Source organism: Panthera pardus, unplaced genomic scaffold (genome assembly GCF_024362965.1).
Source record: "Panthera pardus isolate Hobbes unplaced genomic scaffold, ASM2436296v1 HiC_scaffold_2, whole genome shotgun sequence".
NCBI lineage: Eukaryota > Metazoa > Chordata > Mammalia > Carnivora > Felidae > Panthera > Panthera pardus.
Genome location: NW_026526765.1, coordinates 61,692,705 through 61,711,069, shown reverse-complemented (window position 1 = coordinate 61,711,069; position 18,365 = coordinate 61,692,705). Strand labels below are relative to the sequence as shown.

Here is an 18,365-nt window from a genome sequence, read left to right as displayed (position 1 = left end):
CTATTTACCTGTTTAAAACTCCTTTTCTATTGCCTTTGGATAGAACATCTTTGCTCCACACTTTCTTTTCTTTTCTTTTTCTTTTTTTTTTTTTTTAACGTTTATTTATTTTTGAGACAGAGAGAGACAGAGCATGAATGGGGGAGGGTCAGAGAAAGGGAGACACAGAATCCGAAACAGGCTCCAGGCTCTGAGCTGTCAGCACAGAGCCCGACGCGGGGCTCGAACTCATGGACCGTGAGATCATGACCTGAGCCGAAGTCGGCCGCTTAACCGACTGCGCCCCTCCACACTTTATTTTCTACAGTGTTTTGAAAATGCTTCTCCACTGATGCCTTGCTTGACACATTGTTTTTAAGACATTTGATGCTAGTCTAATGCTCTCTCTCTTGTAAGTTTTTTTTTTTTCCCCCCAATGAAAATTATTTTGGACTAGAGACTGTGAGAAGTTTTCTCTTTCTCTTTAAAATCTAATAATTTTCATTAGCTATCCACTAGAGTTTAATGCTGTGAACCAATTTTCTGTAGTACCTGGACACGTTTTTAACATGCAGTTTAGGTTTCTTTTTATTTCTGATACGTTTTCTTGAATTATAGTATTTTTAAAACGGCTTTATTGGGGTATAATTCACATATCGTACAATATACCCATTTGAAGTATACAATTCATTGATATTTAGTATAGTTACAGAGTTGTGCAAGCATTAACCACAATCAATTTAGAACATTTTCATCACCCCAAAAGGAAACCCTTTTAGCTGTCACTCTCTATTCTTCTTCACTCACTGAACCCTAGAACTTTATCTTGAAAAACTTGGATCATAGTTTTAAATGTTATTTTGGTTTCATTTTGTGTGTGTATATGTGTGTATAAACTCCAGTTATACTTGAGCTGGATTTTTTTTTGTCTTCCATTATTTCAACTAATTTTTGTCCCATTTTGCTTCTTTCTTTTTCTCATTTCCATTCTCTTAGGTTATTTTCCTGCTTTTCTTCAATGATTCTTACTATGTTTTTCATTTGAATTTATCACTTTGTGGCATTATAATTTACTTTTATTTGTTATAGGCTTGTTTTTCTTTTCTAAGTCATGTTTCACTTCTTTCTGCTTTTGGTGCATTTCTATTCTTGTTTTGAACTTCTGACTTAACACATGTAAAAAATAACATCAAAAACTTTTTTGAGCATATGTAACTCAGTTTGGAGTAACTCTTTTCAATCAGATTCCGTAAGAGCAGTTAAGGCATGCATGGTATATTATAAATTCACTTTTCTCATACATAACTAGAATGATAGTTACCTATATAACTGTCCTTAGGAAAATTAAGAAGATAGTTACTGATATTAGGGCTTAATTATCTTGTTGAACCCCAGTTAAGAAAGGCTGATTTCTGGTATTTTAGTTTTCTTCTTCTGTCCCCCTTCTCTCTTTCCTTCTTTTATGTGTAGGTGTTTTTCTGTTTTTGTATTGATGAAGGTTGCTTATGTCACTACATTTTTTGGGACAGGACTGGCAGTTTGAAGTTAAATTCACAAAATTTTAGTGTAAGAACATCCTTTGCCAGTGTAACAAAGTATAGTTTCTTTATTGGATGATCTTTTTTTGCAGGAGCGGGGATTGATAGGGAGTAGGAGATACGGTGGGGGCAAGCTTTGTATCCTTTGAATGGTTTTTAAAAATTCTTTAATGTTGCAGGATCTTAAAATCCCTCCCCTGGCATTTCTTTTTCCTCTACTCATATAGTTTCTAAAAGATGCCTAGGCTTTTCTCTTCTTTTAAAAAAAATAGACTTTCTTAGTGCGGTTTTAGGTTCATAGCAAAATTGAGTGGAAAGTATAGAGGGTTCTCATACATTTCTGCCCTCACACATGTACAACCTCTCATGACAGTGATACTTTTACTACGATATGAATCTACATCATCACCCACAGTTCATAGTTCACATAGTTCACTCTTGGTGAACCCTGTTGATCACTTGATGGGTTTCAACAAATGTATAATGATACATATTCACCATTATAGTACCGTATGTAATTGTTTCACTGCCTTAAAGATCTTCCTTTGCCTGTTCATCCCTCCTTTCCTCTAACCCCTGCCAGCCACTAATCTTTTTACTGTCTCCATGGTTTTACCTTTTCCAGAATGTCATATAGTTGGAATCATACAGTATGTAACCTTTTCACAGTGGCTTCTTTCACTTAGTAATGTGCATTTAATGTTCCTTTGTGTTTTTTTCATGGCTTGATAACTTATTTCTGTTTAGTGCTGAATAATATTCCATTCTTGGATGTACATAGTTTATCCATTCACCTACTGAAGGACCTCTTGATTGCTTCCAAGTTTTGGCAGTTATGAATAGAGTGGCTATAAAAATCTGTATGCAGGCTTTTGTATGGATATAAGTGTTTACATCCTTTGGGTAAATAACTGTGGGGTGCATTTGTGTGATCATATGGTAAAAGTATGTTTACTTTTGAAACTGTCCAACTGTCTTCCAAAGTGGCCGTACCATTTTGCATTCCCACCAGCAGTGAATGAGGACTGTTGCTCTGCATCTTCAGCAGCATTTAGTGTTTTCATGTTTTAGATTTTGGACATTCCAATAGGTGTATGGTAGTATCTCCTCATTTTAATTTGCAGTTTCCTGTTGACATACGATGTTGAACATCTTTTCATTTGCTTACTGCCATTTGTATATCTTCTCTGGTGAGGTTTCTGTTCATGTCCTTTGCCCATTTTAAGAATTGGATTGTTTATTCTCTTTATTTTTTTTGAGTTCTTTATATATTTTGACTAACAGTTCTTTATCAGATGTGTCTTTTGCAAATATTTTCTCCCAGTCTGTGGCTTTTCTTTTCATTCTCTTGACAGTGTCTTTCACAGAGCAGAAGTTTTTACTTTTAATGAAGTCCAGCTTATCAGCTATTTCTTCCATGGATTATGCTTTTGGTGTTATATCTTAAAAGTCATCACCATACCCAAGATCACCTAGATTTTCTCTTACATTATTCCAGTCCTGTTCATTGAGGAGTCTGTCTTTGCTCCTCTGTATTGTCATTAGTCCTTTGTCAAATATCAGCCGACTATCTTGGTCTGTTTCTGGACTCTGTGTTTCATTGATTTATTTGTCAGTTCTTTTACCAATACCACACTGTCTTGATTGCTGCTGTCGCTTATAATAATCCTTGAAGTTGGAAAGTACCAGTCTTCTAGCTTATTCTTCTCCTTTAATATTTTGTTGGCTGTTCTAGATCTTTTACCTCTTCATGTAAACTTTTAAAATTTGTTGATATCCATAAAATAACTTGTTGAGATTTTGATTGGGATTGCATTGAATCTTTAGATCGAATAGAGAAGAGTTGACATCTCGACAGTGTTGAGTCTTCCTATCCATGAACATGGAATATCTATCCAATTATATAGTTCTTTGATACCTTTCACCAGAGTTTTATAGTTTTTCTCATATAGATCTTATACATATTTTGTTAAATTTAGACCTAAATATTTAATTTTTGGAGATCCTAAAATAGTAATGTATTCTTCTGAAATCAGGCGAGATTGGGTGCGTTCAGGATGGTATGGCTGTAGACAAAGGTAATGTATTCTTAATTTTAAATACCACTGTTGGTAGGGGCGCCTGGGTGGCTCAGTCGGTTAAGCGTCCGACTTCAGCTCAGGTCACGATCTCATGGTCCGCGAGTTCGAGCCCCGCGTCGGGCTCTGGGCTGATGGCTCAGAGCCTGGAGCCTGCTTCCGATTCTGTGTCTCCCTCTCTCTCTGCCCCTCCCCCCTTCATGCTGTGTCTCTCTCTGTCTCAAAAATAAATAAACGTTAAAAAAAAAAAAATACCACTGTTGATGTACCTGAATGCAAATGACTTTTATGTATTAACCTTGCATTCTCCAACCTTGTTACAATTGTGTGTTCATTTCAGGAGGTTTTTTTTTTTTTTTTCTTTTTTTGTTAGGTTTTATGTGTTTGGTTTTTTGTTTACATAGATGATCATGTCATCTGTGAGCAAAGACAGTTGCATTTCTTTTTTCCTCAATATGTATACCTTTTTTTTTCTTTTTTGGTGTCTTATTGTATTAACTACCTCCTTGAAAAATAGTGTTGAGAGGGGACATCCTTGAATTGTTCTTGATCTTAACATTGAAAACTTCAAGTATTTTAAGTATGATGTTATGTTTACTTTTTTTGTAGATTTTTTTTTTAAATCAAATTAAGGAGCTTCCTTCTATTCATCTTTCCTTTTGCACTCTTTTTTTTAAAAAAGAGCCTCCCCTTGATGACTCCTTTTTTGCATCTCTGATACTTTTTTTTAAGTTGCTTATCTATAATCAACTCTGATACATTAGGACTCATTCTCATTTTTTTCATACTTAATGTGGTTTTATGTCCATCTTCGGTCTGTTGCTTGTTTCTCTCTTTTTGTCTTTTGTGCATTTTATCCTGGTCTACTCTTGCTCTCTAGGAAGGCTTATGGCAGGAGAATATAGGTGTCCCAGAATTTATTTACTTTTCTTCTTATGTTTTGTTCCTTCTGGTTATGCTGAGGGCTTGAGTTTTATGCAGCTTTATTCGTCCTTTTTATTCTTTGTATCCTGTGACTTTGCTACCATCACATATTAGTTTGACTTGTTTTGTAGGTTTCCTAGGATTTTCTGTGTAGACAGTCATGCCGTCTGGTTCCTTCCTGACATTTATTTTGCCTTTTTCTTGCCTTATTGTACTGGCTATGATTAGTGAAATTTGTATAGAATGGACATTCTACTTTTGTTCTTGAGGATGGGGGAAAGTTTTCCATTTGACCATTAAGTGTTAGCTATAGGGGTGTGTGTGTGTGTGTGTGTGTGTGTGTGTGTGTGTGCGCTCACATACACATATACATCTATATATTCTTTATCACATTGAGTAAGTTACCTGAGAGTTTTTATTTTTTTAAAAATGTTTGTTTATTGGGGTGCCTGGGTGGCTCAGTCGGTTAAGTGTCTGACTTTGGCTCAGGTCACGATCTTGCGGTTCATGAGTTTGAGCCCTGTGTCAGGCTCTGTGCTGACAGCCCTAGAGCTGCTTCGGATTCTGTGTCTCCCTCTCTCTCTCTGCCCCTCCCCTGTTCATGCTCTGTCTCTGTCTCTCAAAAATAAATAATTTTTAAAAAGCGTTAAAAAATGTTTATTTTTGAGAGAGTGCAAGTAGGGGAGGGGCAGAGAGAGGGGGACAGAGGATCCAAAGCACTCTTTGCATTGATAGCAGGGAGCCTGATGTGGGGCTCGAACTCATGAAACACGAGATCATAACCTGAGCTGAAGTCAGATGTTCAACTGACTGAGCCATCCCGGTGCCCCACACCTAAGGGTTTTTAATCATGAGAGGGTTTTGAATTTTGTTATATGCCCTAAATACATGTATTGAAATCATTGTATAACTTACTGCCTTACTGTGTATTACATTGATTTTTTGACTCTTCAGCCAGTCTTTAATTCTGGGAAAGCCCCAACTGATGATGATGTATTATCCTTTTTATGTAATTTTGTATTTGATTTGCCAATATTTTGTTGAGGGTTTTTACACCTTCCTGCCTGAAGGTAATTGGTCAGTTTTCTATTTTGATAATGTCTTTTCTCAGGTTTTAGCATTAGGATTATTCTAATACAGTGACTCATTCTCTCTGTTTTTAAAAAGAATGTGAAAGATTGCTGTTATTTCTTGTCTAAATGTTTGATAGTATTTACCAAGCAAATCATTTAGGCCTTGAATTTGCTTTGTGGGAAAGTTTTTGTTTTTGTGTAGCACTTAAAGTTTTTAAAAAGTTAACTTTTTTGAGGTATACTTTATACATAATAAAATTTTCCAATTTTAAGTGTGTAGTTTATGTAGGTTTGACAAATGAACACCTATAACATTCACAGCAATCATATTTATCCTTTTTTTTTTTTTTTTTTCCTTGTGATGTGTTTGAGAGACTTTGGTATCAAGGTAGTGTTGGCCTCAGAATGTGAATTGGGTATGTTCTTGCCTCATTTACTTTCTAGAAGTTTATGTAGAATTAATATTACTTCTTTTGTAAATACTAAATAAAATTCACCAGTGAAGACAATTCCTTTAACAGGTATGGGGCTGCTGAGGTTATCTATTTCTCTTGTTGGTATCCATGTGTCTTTTAAGGAATTTGTCTCTTCCATCTGAGTTGTAGAATATATTAGTGTAAAATTATAATATTTCCTTATTTTCCTTTAATGTCTATAGGATCTGTATTCATGGTCCCACTTTTTATCCTGAGATTGGAAATTTGTTTCTTATCTATTTTATTTTCCTTATCAGCTTGACTAGAGGTTTATCACTTCTATTAATTGTTTCAAAGATACAGCTTTTGGTTTCATTGATTTTTCATTATTGTTTTTCTGTTTCATATTGTATTAATTTTGGATCTCATCCTTACTATTTCCTTCCTGCTGCTTATTTTAGGTTTCATTTGCTAATTTTCTAGTTTTTTAAAGGGGAAGCTTAGATTGTTGCTTTGAAGACCATGTCCTTTTCTAATGCATTTAATGTTGTAAGTTTCTCTCTAACCACCATTTTAGTTATATCCCACAGTATTTAATATGTTGAATTTTTACTTTCATTCAGTTCACAATATTTTCTAATTTTCTTTGTGATATCTTTTAGTGATAATATTAATTTCCGAACCTTTTGGGATTTTCTGTTACATTAATTTTGGATTAATTCTTTGTCATTCTGGAGCATACTTTGTATAAATTCAGCCCTTTAAAATTTATTGAAACCTGTTTTATGGCCCAGAGTAACATTTATCTTGGTGAATGTTGTGTACTTGGAAAGAATGTGTTCTCTTGTTGGGTAGAGTGTTCTATAAATGTCAACTAGGTTAAGTTGGCTGATAGTGTTTTTCATGTCCTCCATATCTTTACTCTTTTCTGTCTGCTTGTTCTATGTATAACTAAGAGAGGAGTGTTGAAGTGTCCAAATATAAATTTGGATTTGTCTATTTCTCCTTGGAGTTGTGTCATTGTTTTTTCCTCCAGATGTATCTCAAATCTTTGTTAGAAAAGGGCATATATATTTTGGATTGTTATATTCTTTTGATAAGTTGATCCTTTCATCAATATGAAATACCTCACTTGATCCCTGATAACATTCCTTGTTCTGAGATCTGTTTTGCCTATTATTAATATTAATTTACTTTGACTTTTGGATTTCCTTTGATAAGTAATTCACGGTGTATACCTTTTTCTGTCCTTTTAAGCAGTGTGTCTTTATGTTTAAAGTGGGTTTCTTTTAGAGGGCATACAGTTATCCAGTTTCACAATCTCTGCTTTTTAATTGGAGTGTTTTGACTACTTATATTTAATTAATTATTGGTATGTTTGGTTTTATTTAAAAAGTTTTTTTAATGCTTATTTATTTATTTTGAGAGAGAGAGAGAGTGCATGTGCGCAGGGAGAGGGGTGGGGAGGGGCAGAGAGAGAGCGGGAGAGAGAGGGAGAGAATCCCAAACAGGCTCTATGCTGTCAGCACAGAGCCTGACGTGGGGCTCCATCTCACAAACCATAAGATCATGACTTAAATTTTGGACGCTTAACTGACTGAGCCATCCAGGTGTTCGTCAGGTTTCTTTTAAAATGGTTAATGTTAGAAGCAAAAAAGTAAAAATGTCTTTCTGGTTTATATTTTTGAGCAATGTTATCCTGTAGGTGCTTTGCACGTGTTATTTCTCTTCCTGCAATGTAGGCAGTGTTCTCCCTGCCCTAGAAAAGAGGAAACTGAATCCGAGAGAGAAGTCAAGTAACTAACAGGAAGTCAAGACAGTTCGTCATTGTCAGAGCCCAGAGTTTGCAGTGGGGGCATTGTGTCTGTAAAGGCCTGCTCTTTACTCTTCAGCTGACTGACTCCCTCTGTGGTACCATGACTCAGTGTCCTTTGGCCATTCTTCTACTACTTTGAAAGCACCTTCTTTTTCTGGCTTCCTTCCTCTACTGGATATGAAACATTTTACAGGTTTTACTTTAGTAGTTCTCTTCCAAGTGTTAAGCACCAGGAAGCATTAAGGGCACATTCTGCTGCTCCCCAGTTGCTTTCTCAGACTCTGGCAGACTTTTATCTATCCATCCTTTTGTTGGACCTTTTTAAGCAGTCAAATAATTAATGAGGTGTTCTTCTTTTATGTAGGTAAATGAATACTTTAGGGGTAATAAAGATGACTGCCTTTCTGAAACTAGATTTTGTTTCTTACTGCTTTTTGTGAGGGCCAGAAATTGTGTTGCTTGCCCCCCCCCCCCCCCCCATTTTGAATCCTTGCTCTTTGTAGACAGTTTGGAAACTATGGGAAAGGAGTAAGCAGAAACAAAATTACCACTTTTGTCATTACAATTCATAGGAAGATTGTAATAATTATAGCCAAGACTCATATCAACAGATACTTATTATACTTCTGTACTTAAGTAGTGTGCCAGAAATTATCGGAAGTGGAAGGAATACAGAATGAATAACTCAGCCAAGCTTTTTCTGCCCTTTGGAGGTTAAATTTGACTAAGGGAGCCCTTATAAGTGCCAGGATTCTCTTTTAAATTTTGTCACTCCCTCTGTGGGGGAGGCCTGTTTCAACCTCAGTTTTCTGGATGAGGAAGTGGGCACAGAGAGGTCAGGTGACATGCAGGAGGATCCTGCCTCAACTTTCAGTAACTAGTTTCTGTTTCCTTAGACTAGAGCATATGTATCTGGGGTCTTGGCATGGATTTTTACTTTTGAAAGTTTAATGTTAAAAATCACCATTCCTTACTGTTAAAAAGAGATGTCTTTAAGCAAATAGAAAGCAAAATATACAGAGATAACATTGTTAGCATTTTAACACACCTTTTCTAGACACTGCTCTAAATAAATCAATAATTAAGTTTTATCCATGAAGATGGAGTCCTACAGATGTATTCTGACCCCCCCCCCCATTTTATTTTTCATTTAAAATTTACCTTAGACCTTTTTTCATGTCACTGTTCTTCCAAGAAGTAGTTTTCCCATAACTTTAGACAGGTGAGTACTATCTTCACAGTTTTGGACATATCTGTATACTGTGTGTCCTTTTATCTACTTCACATATTTAAAAAATCTGCTCTCTTTTAAAAAATCAGAAAAGGAGACCGTATTGTTGTATGACTGGAAAATCATGGCACTTGTTGAGACCCATATAAAATTCTAGCCACATACCGTTTGCTACAGTAAACTGAATAGGAAGCTAGGTCTTTTTGTTAAAAACAGATAATTGAAAGTATTAAACAGTGTAAAAAATATCTTTTGATATAGTTAGAAGAATCGAAAGACAACTGAAAAGGTGGTAGGTAACTTTCGCAGTATGGGATTCATTGTACTCCAATACCTTAATTAGGGGTTTTCAGTGTTTTTAAGTATTTTCATAGTGAGAAATAAAACTTGTATTTAGACCCCGCCCAGATTTACATTTAGACTTAGTACATGTAATCATATGTGCACACACACATATTTATGTATATGTTTTATATATGTTTGTGTGTGTAACATAACATACATTCCTAAAGTCACCCCAATGTATACTGTATTCCACTGTGACACATAAGACAGCATAGATTGTAAGATATGCCATTTTCTGTAACATTCAGAAAAAAATGCTACCAGTTTTAAGATGCCATTGATGGTTAAGAAATATCTCAATTTCAGAGATATTAAAATGTGAAAAAATATGTGTTAGAATTGATGAAATAAGAGATGTGTTGTGTGTTCTGTTCCTTTCTTTCTTTCTTTCTTTCTTTCTTTCTTTCTTTCTTTCTTTCTTTCTTTCTTTCTTTCTTTCATGCTGGGTGTCCATTAAGTTGGTATTATAAACCACAGTGGGTTGTAAACTGCAATTTGAAAAACATAATGAATGCTGACTCCTACTTTGCATAAAGATTAGTATAGATGAATTTTAGATGTAAGTATAAAGGTGAAATAGGGTCACCTGGGTGACTCGGTTAAGTGTTAGACTCTTGGTTTCGGCTCAGGTTGTGATCTCCCGGTTCCTGAGAGAGCAAGTCAGGCTCAGTGCTGACAGCATGGAACCTGCTTGGGATTCTCTCTCCCTCTCTCTGCCCCTCCCCTGTTTTCACTCAATGTGTGTGCCTGTGCTCTCTCTCTCTCTCTCCCTCCCTCTCCCTCTCTCCCTCTCTCTCTCAAAATAAATAAACTTTGGGGGGGGGGGGAAGTAAAACTTCTAGGCTACTCCATGGGAGACTATATAATAAATAAACATTAAAAAATTAAGATTAATTACTTCTCTTTATCAAAAGACACCATTAAGAGAATGGAAAGTTAAGCCATAGATTAAGAGGAGACCTTTGCAATAAATATATTTGGAAAAGGACTCTATTCTAGGATAAATAAAGAATTTCTGGAAATGAGTAAGAAAAGACTGTCCAATTAAAAATGGTCAAAAGCTATTTTTTTTAACATTTATTTTATTCTGAATTTATTCCTGGGCCGCAAGTTTTAGGATCATCTCAATGTGTCAGGGAGAGTTCATGTATGGGTTAATCCGACCATGAGCTCTGCAAGTTCTGTGCTGCATCCTGGGGGCTTTGTTCACCTAGATGTGGTCAATGACCAGAGAATGTACATCTAAACCCTGAAGTACAGCATTACTGTCTGCATTTTTAAGCATGTACAGTAAAAATTACTATATTTTATGATCTGATTGCTCACCCCTACTATAGACCCAACAGAAATACATGCCCATGTACACCAGCAGACATGACAGAATTATTTTAAATGCCAAAAGTGGAAGTGACCTACATGTTAATCAGTAGTAAAATGAATAAATATTTTTTGAAATAATATAGAGCAGTGAAAAAGAATGAACTGTTGCTGTATTTAAGAATCTCAAATCATAGTGTTAAGCAAAAGAAGCTAGACCTAAAGAGTATATATGATAAGAATCTATTTAAAGTTCAAAAATGGGAGCACCTGAGTGGCTCAGTAGTCAGTTAAGTGTCAGACTCTTGGCTTTGGCTCAGGTTATGATCTTATGATTTGAGACCCACATTGGGCTCTGTGCTGACAGCACAAAGCCTGTTTGGGACTCTCCGTCTTTCTGCCCCTTTCCTGCTTGTGCACATGTGTGCACTCTCTGTCTCTTCTGTCTCTGTCTCTCTCAAAATAAATAAACATTAAAAAAAAGTTCAAAAATGAATGTGTAAATCTATGGTGATATTAAAAAAATTAGTGGTTACCTTTGGCCATTAATGACTGGAAGGTAATATGAGGAAAATATTTATGGACCCTGGCAATGTTCTTTGTGTTGGTCTGAGTACTAGTTACACTTGAGAATTAAACCCTTTATTATACTTCAATAGAAATGTTTTTAAAAAGAACTAAAAATTTATACTATCATATATTAAAAACAAATTTTTTTTTTTACATTTATTTTTGAGAGACAGAGAGAGACAGAGCACAAGTGGAGGAGGGGCAGAGAGAGAAGGAGACACAGAATCCGAAACAGGCTCCAGGCTCTGAGCTGTCAGCACAGAGCTCAACATGAGGCTCGAACTCACAAACCATGAGATCATGACCTTGAGCCAAAGTTGGACGCTTAACCGACTGAGCCACCCAGGCGCCTGTATCATATTTTTAAATGATACCCTATTGTTGGACATTTACATTGTTTTCTAGTTTTCCATGTTATAAATTGTCATAGCTATAATTTTCTATAGAAATACAGTTCCTTAGGAAAAATTGCTAAAGTTAAATTATGTCCATTGTTAAGTAGTACTTTTTGAAGTTGATAAATATTCTCTGAAAAGTAACAATTTATAATCTTACCAGAGCGCCCAATTCCTGTAGAGTACATAAAAATAAAAGTTGCCAATTTTGGTAGGTGAAAAATTGCATCTTTTTATTGTTGTAGGTGTTCATTTTTGATGGCCATTTAAATTTCTCATTTTGAAATATCTACTTACTCTTATTTGCCTATTAGGGTATTAGTTTTGGTTTCCTTATTAATTTATTAGAAATATTTATATAGTAACTTATTTATCATACATTGCAATACTTCCCCCAATGTATTGTATTTGTTTTTGAAATTTATTGTGAACATTCATGAGTTTGAATTTTTTTATCCAATCACATCTACATTTATTTCTGTCTTTGGTATCATGCTTGGACAGCCTTTCCCTGGTTCCATGAATTTGTAGAAACTCCTGTATGCTTGCTTTTAGTAGTTTTATGGTTGTAATTTTTCACACTTGATTCTTTGTATCCATAGTATTTATTGGGATGTAATATGAGGTAGCATTTTAACTTTTCTTTATTTTTAAAAAGTTTTTATATTCATTCATTCATTCATTCATTCATTCATTCAAAGCAGGCTCCACACCCAGTGTGGATCACAGTGTGGGGCTTGAACTCACAGACATGAGATCAAGATCTGAGCTGAGATCAAGAGTCCCATGCTTGACCAGCTGAGCCACCCAGGTGCCCAACTTTTGTTTATTTTTATTTATATTTTTCGAGCATGTGCGTGTGTGCACAGGGCAGGGGCAGAGGGAGCGAGCGAGCGAGAGAGAGAGAGAGAGAATATGAATGAATGAATGACTAAATGAATCTTAAAGCAGGCTCCACACTCAATGTGAGCCCCACAGGGGACTTGATTCCAAGACCCTGGGATCATGACCTGAGCCAAAATCTAGAGTCAAACCCTCAACTGACTGAGCCACCCAGGCGCCCTCCACCCCCATCTTTTATTTGTAATCCCATAAAGAGTATTATCTCTTTCTCACCAATTTGAAACTCTGACTTTAAAATACACAGATTTGTAAGTATAAATGATTGTTTCTGGACTTTCTATTTTGTTTCATTGATCTTGCTTTGCCAGAACCATACTGCTTTAATTATTGTAGCTTAAATTTTTTAAAAAATATCTAATAATATAAGCATTCCCCTCTTTTAAAAAATAATTGGTGGTGAGGAAAGGAAGAAAAATTTTACCCCGTGTTCATTCTTCTACATACTTTGATATGATCTTGTCATGTAGTATCAGGAACAGCCAAACACCTAGTTAGAAGTGTTGAGTAGAACTGCAGATTAGATAAACTGGAACAGAACTTACTACATTACAGAAATTACGTGGCAGTGATTTCAGACAAACTCCCAAAGAATTAAAATTTAAAAATTTTATTTTAATTGTAGAAAGAAAACAACTGGTTTGTTCCTATATGTTGATATTTGTGTGGAGGGACAAGAAGATTTTTGATTAGCTATGTTTAATGGTGGCTGGAGTTGTTGCTTTAAAAAGTCATGTATGCATAGATGCGTTCATGTTTTTCTTCCTTCTGGAGTTGTGAGATTACTATGAGAGAGGGGACTGCTTTTTTGGAAAAGCTTGTCTCTTCTTTTTCCAAGTGAATGTTTCTCCCTCTTCAGTGATCTCATTTACCAGTAATGTGTTGGTAAGATTTAGGTTTAAGGGGAAAGAATTTTAGGTTAGACTAGGGGCCTGGGTGGAATTAACAATAACAACACAGAGGTGTTTGGTTTATTTGTGTGAGTCATTGTTCTGTTTATCTTTGGAAGTTGTGGCACATAGTAACTAGCAAACTAGATTTGGACATTTCTGCTTGGCTTGATCTTAACACAATAATCTTTTCTTGATTTCTGACTGTATTTGATACTTTTTCTGTGGCCTAGGATACTCTGTCGGTTGTTTTTTTAATGTTCTATGGAAAGCCAAGCTTTTATTTGTTTGGTCTACTTGATCTGTCAAAGATGCAAGGGTGTTTTAAAAATTAAAAAAAAAAATAACTTTTTTCCTTGATATATTTTGTGGAATTTAATATTTAGTGTATATATAAAAGTACACATTATCCTCTTCACAAATTACGACTTTTAGAGATTTTTAAAAACTCTTTGTCACTCAGTGATTTGACTTGAGTATCGTTCTCCTTGTGCAATAATGAGTTTTTCTTTCCTTAATTTGAATTTTCCTGTTCTGGTTTTGCTCATTCCTTTTATTTACCCCTTGTGATTTTTGTTATGCTTACCTTTGTGAGCAGGGGAATGCCCAGATTCAATTTCGTTTTATTAGAAAATGCTGATTGCGGCCCATTAAATGAACTTCATAGGCTACAACCAGCAGTTGGAAAATACTTGAGATGTGTTTTTCTGTACGGAAAGGACATGGACTTCTGATTAGAACAGACCTAGATCTGATTCCTGCTTCTCTCATTTACCAACTTTGTGACTTTTAATCACTTACTTATCTGTTCCTCATTTTTTTTTGTAAAATTGCAATATATACATTCATATTTTTTTCCTCAAGATTAAAAGGCAATGTATGAAACAAGCCTAGATTAGAGACCCAATGAAGTTAGCTAATAGCATTTTTGCATTATATGTCTGTCATTCTTAATGTCTTAAGTCCCCCAATTTTAAAACACTAAAGAAAATGGCACAATGCTCCCATGTTTTCCAGATCCTTTGTGGTTTTTTTTTATTTTTGCTTCCTCCAAAGAGTAAAGACTCCTTTTGTATGAAAATCTTATGTTGTATAAACATTTCTCTTTTTTAAAAAAATTTTTTAATGTTTGTTTATTTTTGAGCGAGAAAGTGCAAACAGGGAAGGGGCAGAGAGAGAGGGAGACAGAATCTGAAGCAGGCTCCAGGCTCTGGGCTGTCAGCACAGAGCCCAATGCGGGGCTTGAAGTCACGAACTTTGAGATCATGACCTGAGCCAAAGTCGGACGCTTAACCTACTGAGCCACCCAGGTGCCCCTGTATAAGCATTTCTATCATGAAACTCATAATGCCAAATTTGTAGCATTTTAAAAGTAGGAAATGTATTTCTCTTATATAACTCTTAAAGTAGATTTTTCCAAGTGAAATATATTCTCTTAGCTGGTGGCACCTACTGGCAAAGAATCTGAAGCAGACTCCAGGCTCCGAGCTGTCAGCACAGAGCCCGATGTGGGGCTCAAACTCACAGACCGTGAGATCATGACCTGAGCTGAAGCCGGACGCTTAACCGATTGAGCCACCCAGGTGCCCCTTAACGAAGTGGTTTTTAACTTTGGGGGTGGGGAGGGAGAGAACAAGTGTTTGTGCAGCATATAGCATTTGTCAGATTTTATTAGACCAAGGGACCCTTTTTTCTCTGAGCATCTCTTGTGTCACCTGGAAGACTCTTGGGAAATGATCCTCTGATCAATGTAGCTTCAGAGTAGCATTTTCCCTTTGGCAGCTTCTCCTCAGGGCTTTATAAGAGAAGTTGAAAAGATATGTATGATGGGGGAGCTATTCCGGCCACCCCAGGGCTTTATTAAATACAATTTTATTAAATCGTATCTTTTTATCCACTTTTATCAAGCCTTAAGAGAATAGTTGCTATTTTTATCAGAGGGGTTGTTTCTTTCTCATCTGTATAAATAAACACCATTTCTCTGTTTTGGAATGAGTGAAAGGAAGAAAGACAGTTGTTTCTTGTGTAATCTGTAGGGACTTCTGACTTTTTATTTCCTCCCTGAGTAAGGAAAGTATTTAGGTAGCTTAGGTCAGAAGAGTTCTGGTGGGTTCAGACTCCTGTATAACAGAAGTTTTTACTTTAATTGTTTTAACATTGTATTTATTTTTGAGAGACAGAGCCTAAATGGGGGAGGGGCAGAGAGAGAGGGAGACACAGAATCTGAAGCAGGCTCCAGGCTCTGATCTGTCAGCCCCACAACATGGGGCTCGGACCCACCAACTGTGAGATGATGACCTTAGCCGAAGTCGGATGCTTAACCAACTGAGCCACCCAGGCGCCCCAAAAGTTTTTAGTTTAAAACCCTACATATATGCATTCCTCATACATTTCCTCCGGTGCCTGAAGATGAGGGCAGGGACTTGCCATTTTTCTCCTACTTTATACGCTTAACTCTTCATGTTTCCAGCCATGGTTTCTTCTTGTTACTCTCTTAGAACCCAGGACATTGTGACCTTGCAAGGATGGCTTTGTAACTACTAGTTGGACCCAGCAGATGATGTATTAAGTCACTGTTTCCATTTTGTTCACTCCCCTGCCAGCTTTATGAATCTTAAGTCCTTCAAGATAGCAGTAAAAGGAAAATTACATGGAGAGAGAAGTACTACTTCTGTTTTTCTCTTGTCCACCCTCTTCTTCCCATTCAGGATCATTTATTACCGTCTACTCTAGACCTGTTTTGGACTCTTGGACACAGTGTCTTCCTCTCTAGCTCATGGTTGGCTTTCACATAGGGGGAACCCTGACCGTTTGCCCTTCTCCCCCATTGCAGACCTTGGCACTGTGGGACTTGTAAGATTTTATTGAGGGAGCCAGTGGATTTTCTCTACAGGCAGCCATCTGGAGCCATTCTGTCAAAGCCTGAGGTTAAAAAGTGTGAGAAGATAACACTTAAGGGAAAGTAAGCATCTTCAAAGCTGGGCATGAATGATTTTTTGAGTACCAGTTACACACCAAGCACTGTGCTGGGGAGTCTCCATCCCACAGTACCTCTATATGGTTTGTATTTGTCCATGGGTAAAAGACCTTACTCAGAATCTCTCTCTCACACACACACACACACACACACACACACACACACACACACACACTGAATAAGTGACCACCTCACAAATGCAACGTCTCTCTGGTTTCAGAGCCTTTGACTGTTGTACTACATACTGTATTCCTGATCAGAGCGAGCTATGTGACCTGCAAAGTACTAGTGTTCTGTAGTGATTCTTCTGTCATTACCCACGTTGGGAAATACTGTGTGGGTGCAAACATTTTATGACTTGAAGAAAACAAAGGAAAAATAGGGAAGTTTTGAGAGATAGGCTTATCCCTAAAGGCAGTAAACAGAATCTTGTAAACACCAGTGACTTAAACAGATCTATAGGATTCTTTTGAATAATACTGTGGAGTGTTATAGTTTATCTTTTGTACCCCAATCTTAGAACTTTAGGTTTGGGAAAGAATCTTAGAGGTTCTTGAATTGTTATTCCTTTCGGAGCACTACTCTCCCACTTCCCCTTCTCATTAAGTTTCCATTTAGCCATTAGGTAGGAGCTTCAAAAGGGAAAATCCAATCATGTATAATCTCTAGTTAATGGGCATCTATTGAGCGACTAGGTCACCAGAAAGAATAATCGCACAGTGCCTCTTTGTGCGGTAAACACAAAAATCAAAAGCTGATGCATTCCCAAGGCAAGCCAGATTGTTACTGGCTACCAGCATCCTCCCCTTCAGGGAAGAAGTTGGGGCACCCACCACTGGTGCTTGCTAAGGGAGATTGCAAAGCCGGTCTAGAAAAACAAGGTTATCAAGGAAGGAAAGAGAAAAGCAAGGGGGGACTTCCAGAGCTTGGCAGTACTAAATGCAGGTGATGGTTGGGATGGATTACTGAATAGCAGACATTCTAGTAAATGTTTGTGCAATCAAAGAACTAAGTGGGTCTCCGTGGCTTCTTGCCACAAGTTAAAAGAATAACAGTGATGTTGAGGTAGAGCCTCAGCCCCAGTCCCATAATTTAGCTTGTTTTCTAAGTATGCCCAGCCTTCATATATAAAGACTTTATGCTTAGTTTTGTCCAGCAACTAACTGTAACTTCGACTGACGTATGAAGATGAGCACAACCCTTTTGACCCCAAAATGGCATCTGTTAGTCACACGCCAAATAGTTCTTGGGTTGGTGTTGGTACATTCTACTTTGGGTTTTCAAAATTATATTTTGGTGTAGGATTTGCAAAACTCGGCATAATTCAAATAACCTGTTTTTCCCCCCTTAGAACACTTCAGTTATGGAGGATCAAAATGAAGATGAGTCCCCAAAGAAAAATACTCTTTGGCAGGTAGGAATGACGACGCACAGATAAGAGCAGTTGACTACTATAGATAAGATGCTCCCTCAGCTCATGTCCTCAATGAAAACTAGAGCCAAGCAAGCGTTTTTGTTTTCTTTTGTGCAATTTTGCTAGTTTCGGAATTCACTCTAATTTATCTTCTGTTCCTCAGGGAAGTGTCATTACTAATAGTAAAAAATTTTGGAGTTGCTACAAAGATTCTGAAGTGTCTGTAGCCTAAAATACTCAGTTTGTCGCCACAGTCCAAGCCAAAGATGGTCATTGGTGGCATCCTTTGTCACCAGAATAGCACCGTGCCATACCAGTGTGTGTGCATTGGTGATTTTGTCTCCCTACCCTCACCCTTCTCCCCCATTTCTTGTTAGTTTGCCCTTTCCTTTCTTCTTTCTGGTTCTTTTTAGTCCTGCCAGTTTTCCTCCCAATTCCCCAGGGTTTTTTTTGCGCTAGCTATGGGGAGGGATGCTATGTAAAGTTTCATGATTGGATCTTT

The 18,365-nt window shown here is 36.8% G+C and overlaps 1 protein-coding gene across 8 annotated transcripts in view; it reads left to right on the top strand.

Annotated features, from left to right (window-relative positions):
* The window catches only part of FBXW11 (F-box and WD repeat domain containing 11), a 119,979-nt gene that overhangs the window by 57,720 nt on the left and 43,894 nt on the right, over positions 1–18,365 (top strand). For 5 of the 8 annotated variants that reach the window (XM_019450312.2, XM_019450304.2, XM_019450309.2 and 2 more), the window contains one exon: positions 17,801–17,863. The exons of the other annotated variants lie outside the window; for them this stretch is intronic. In XM_019450312.2, the coding sequence (XP_019305857.1) occupies positions 17,813–17,863 (51 nt within the window). In that variant the 5' untranslated portion in view covers positions 17,801–17,812. The remainder of the gene's footprint in view (positions 1–17,800; positions 17,864–18,365) is intronic. 8 annotated transcript variants of the gene reach the window in all.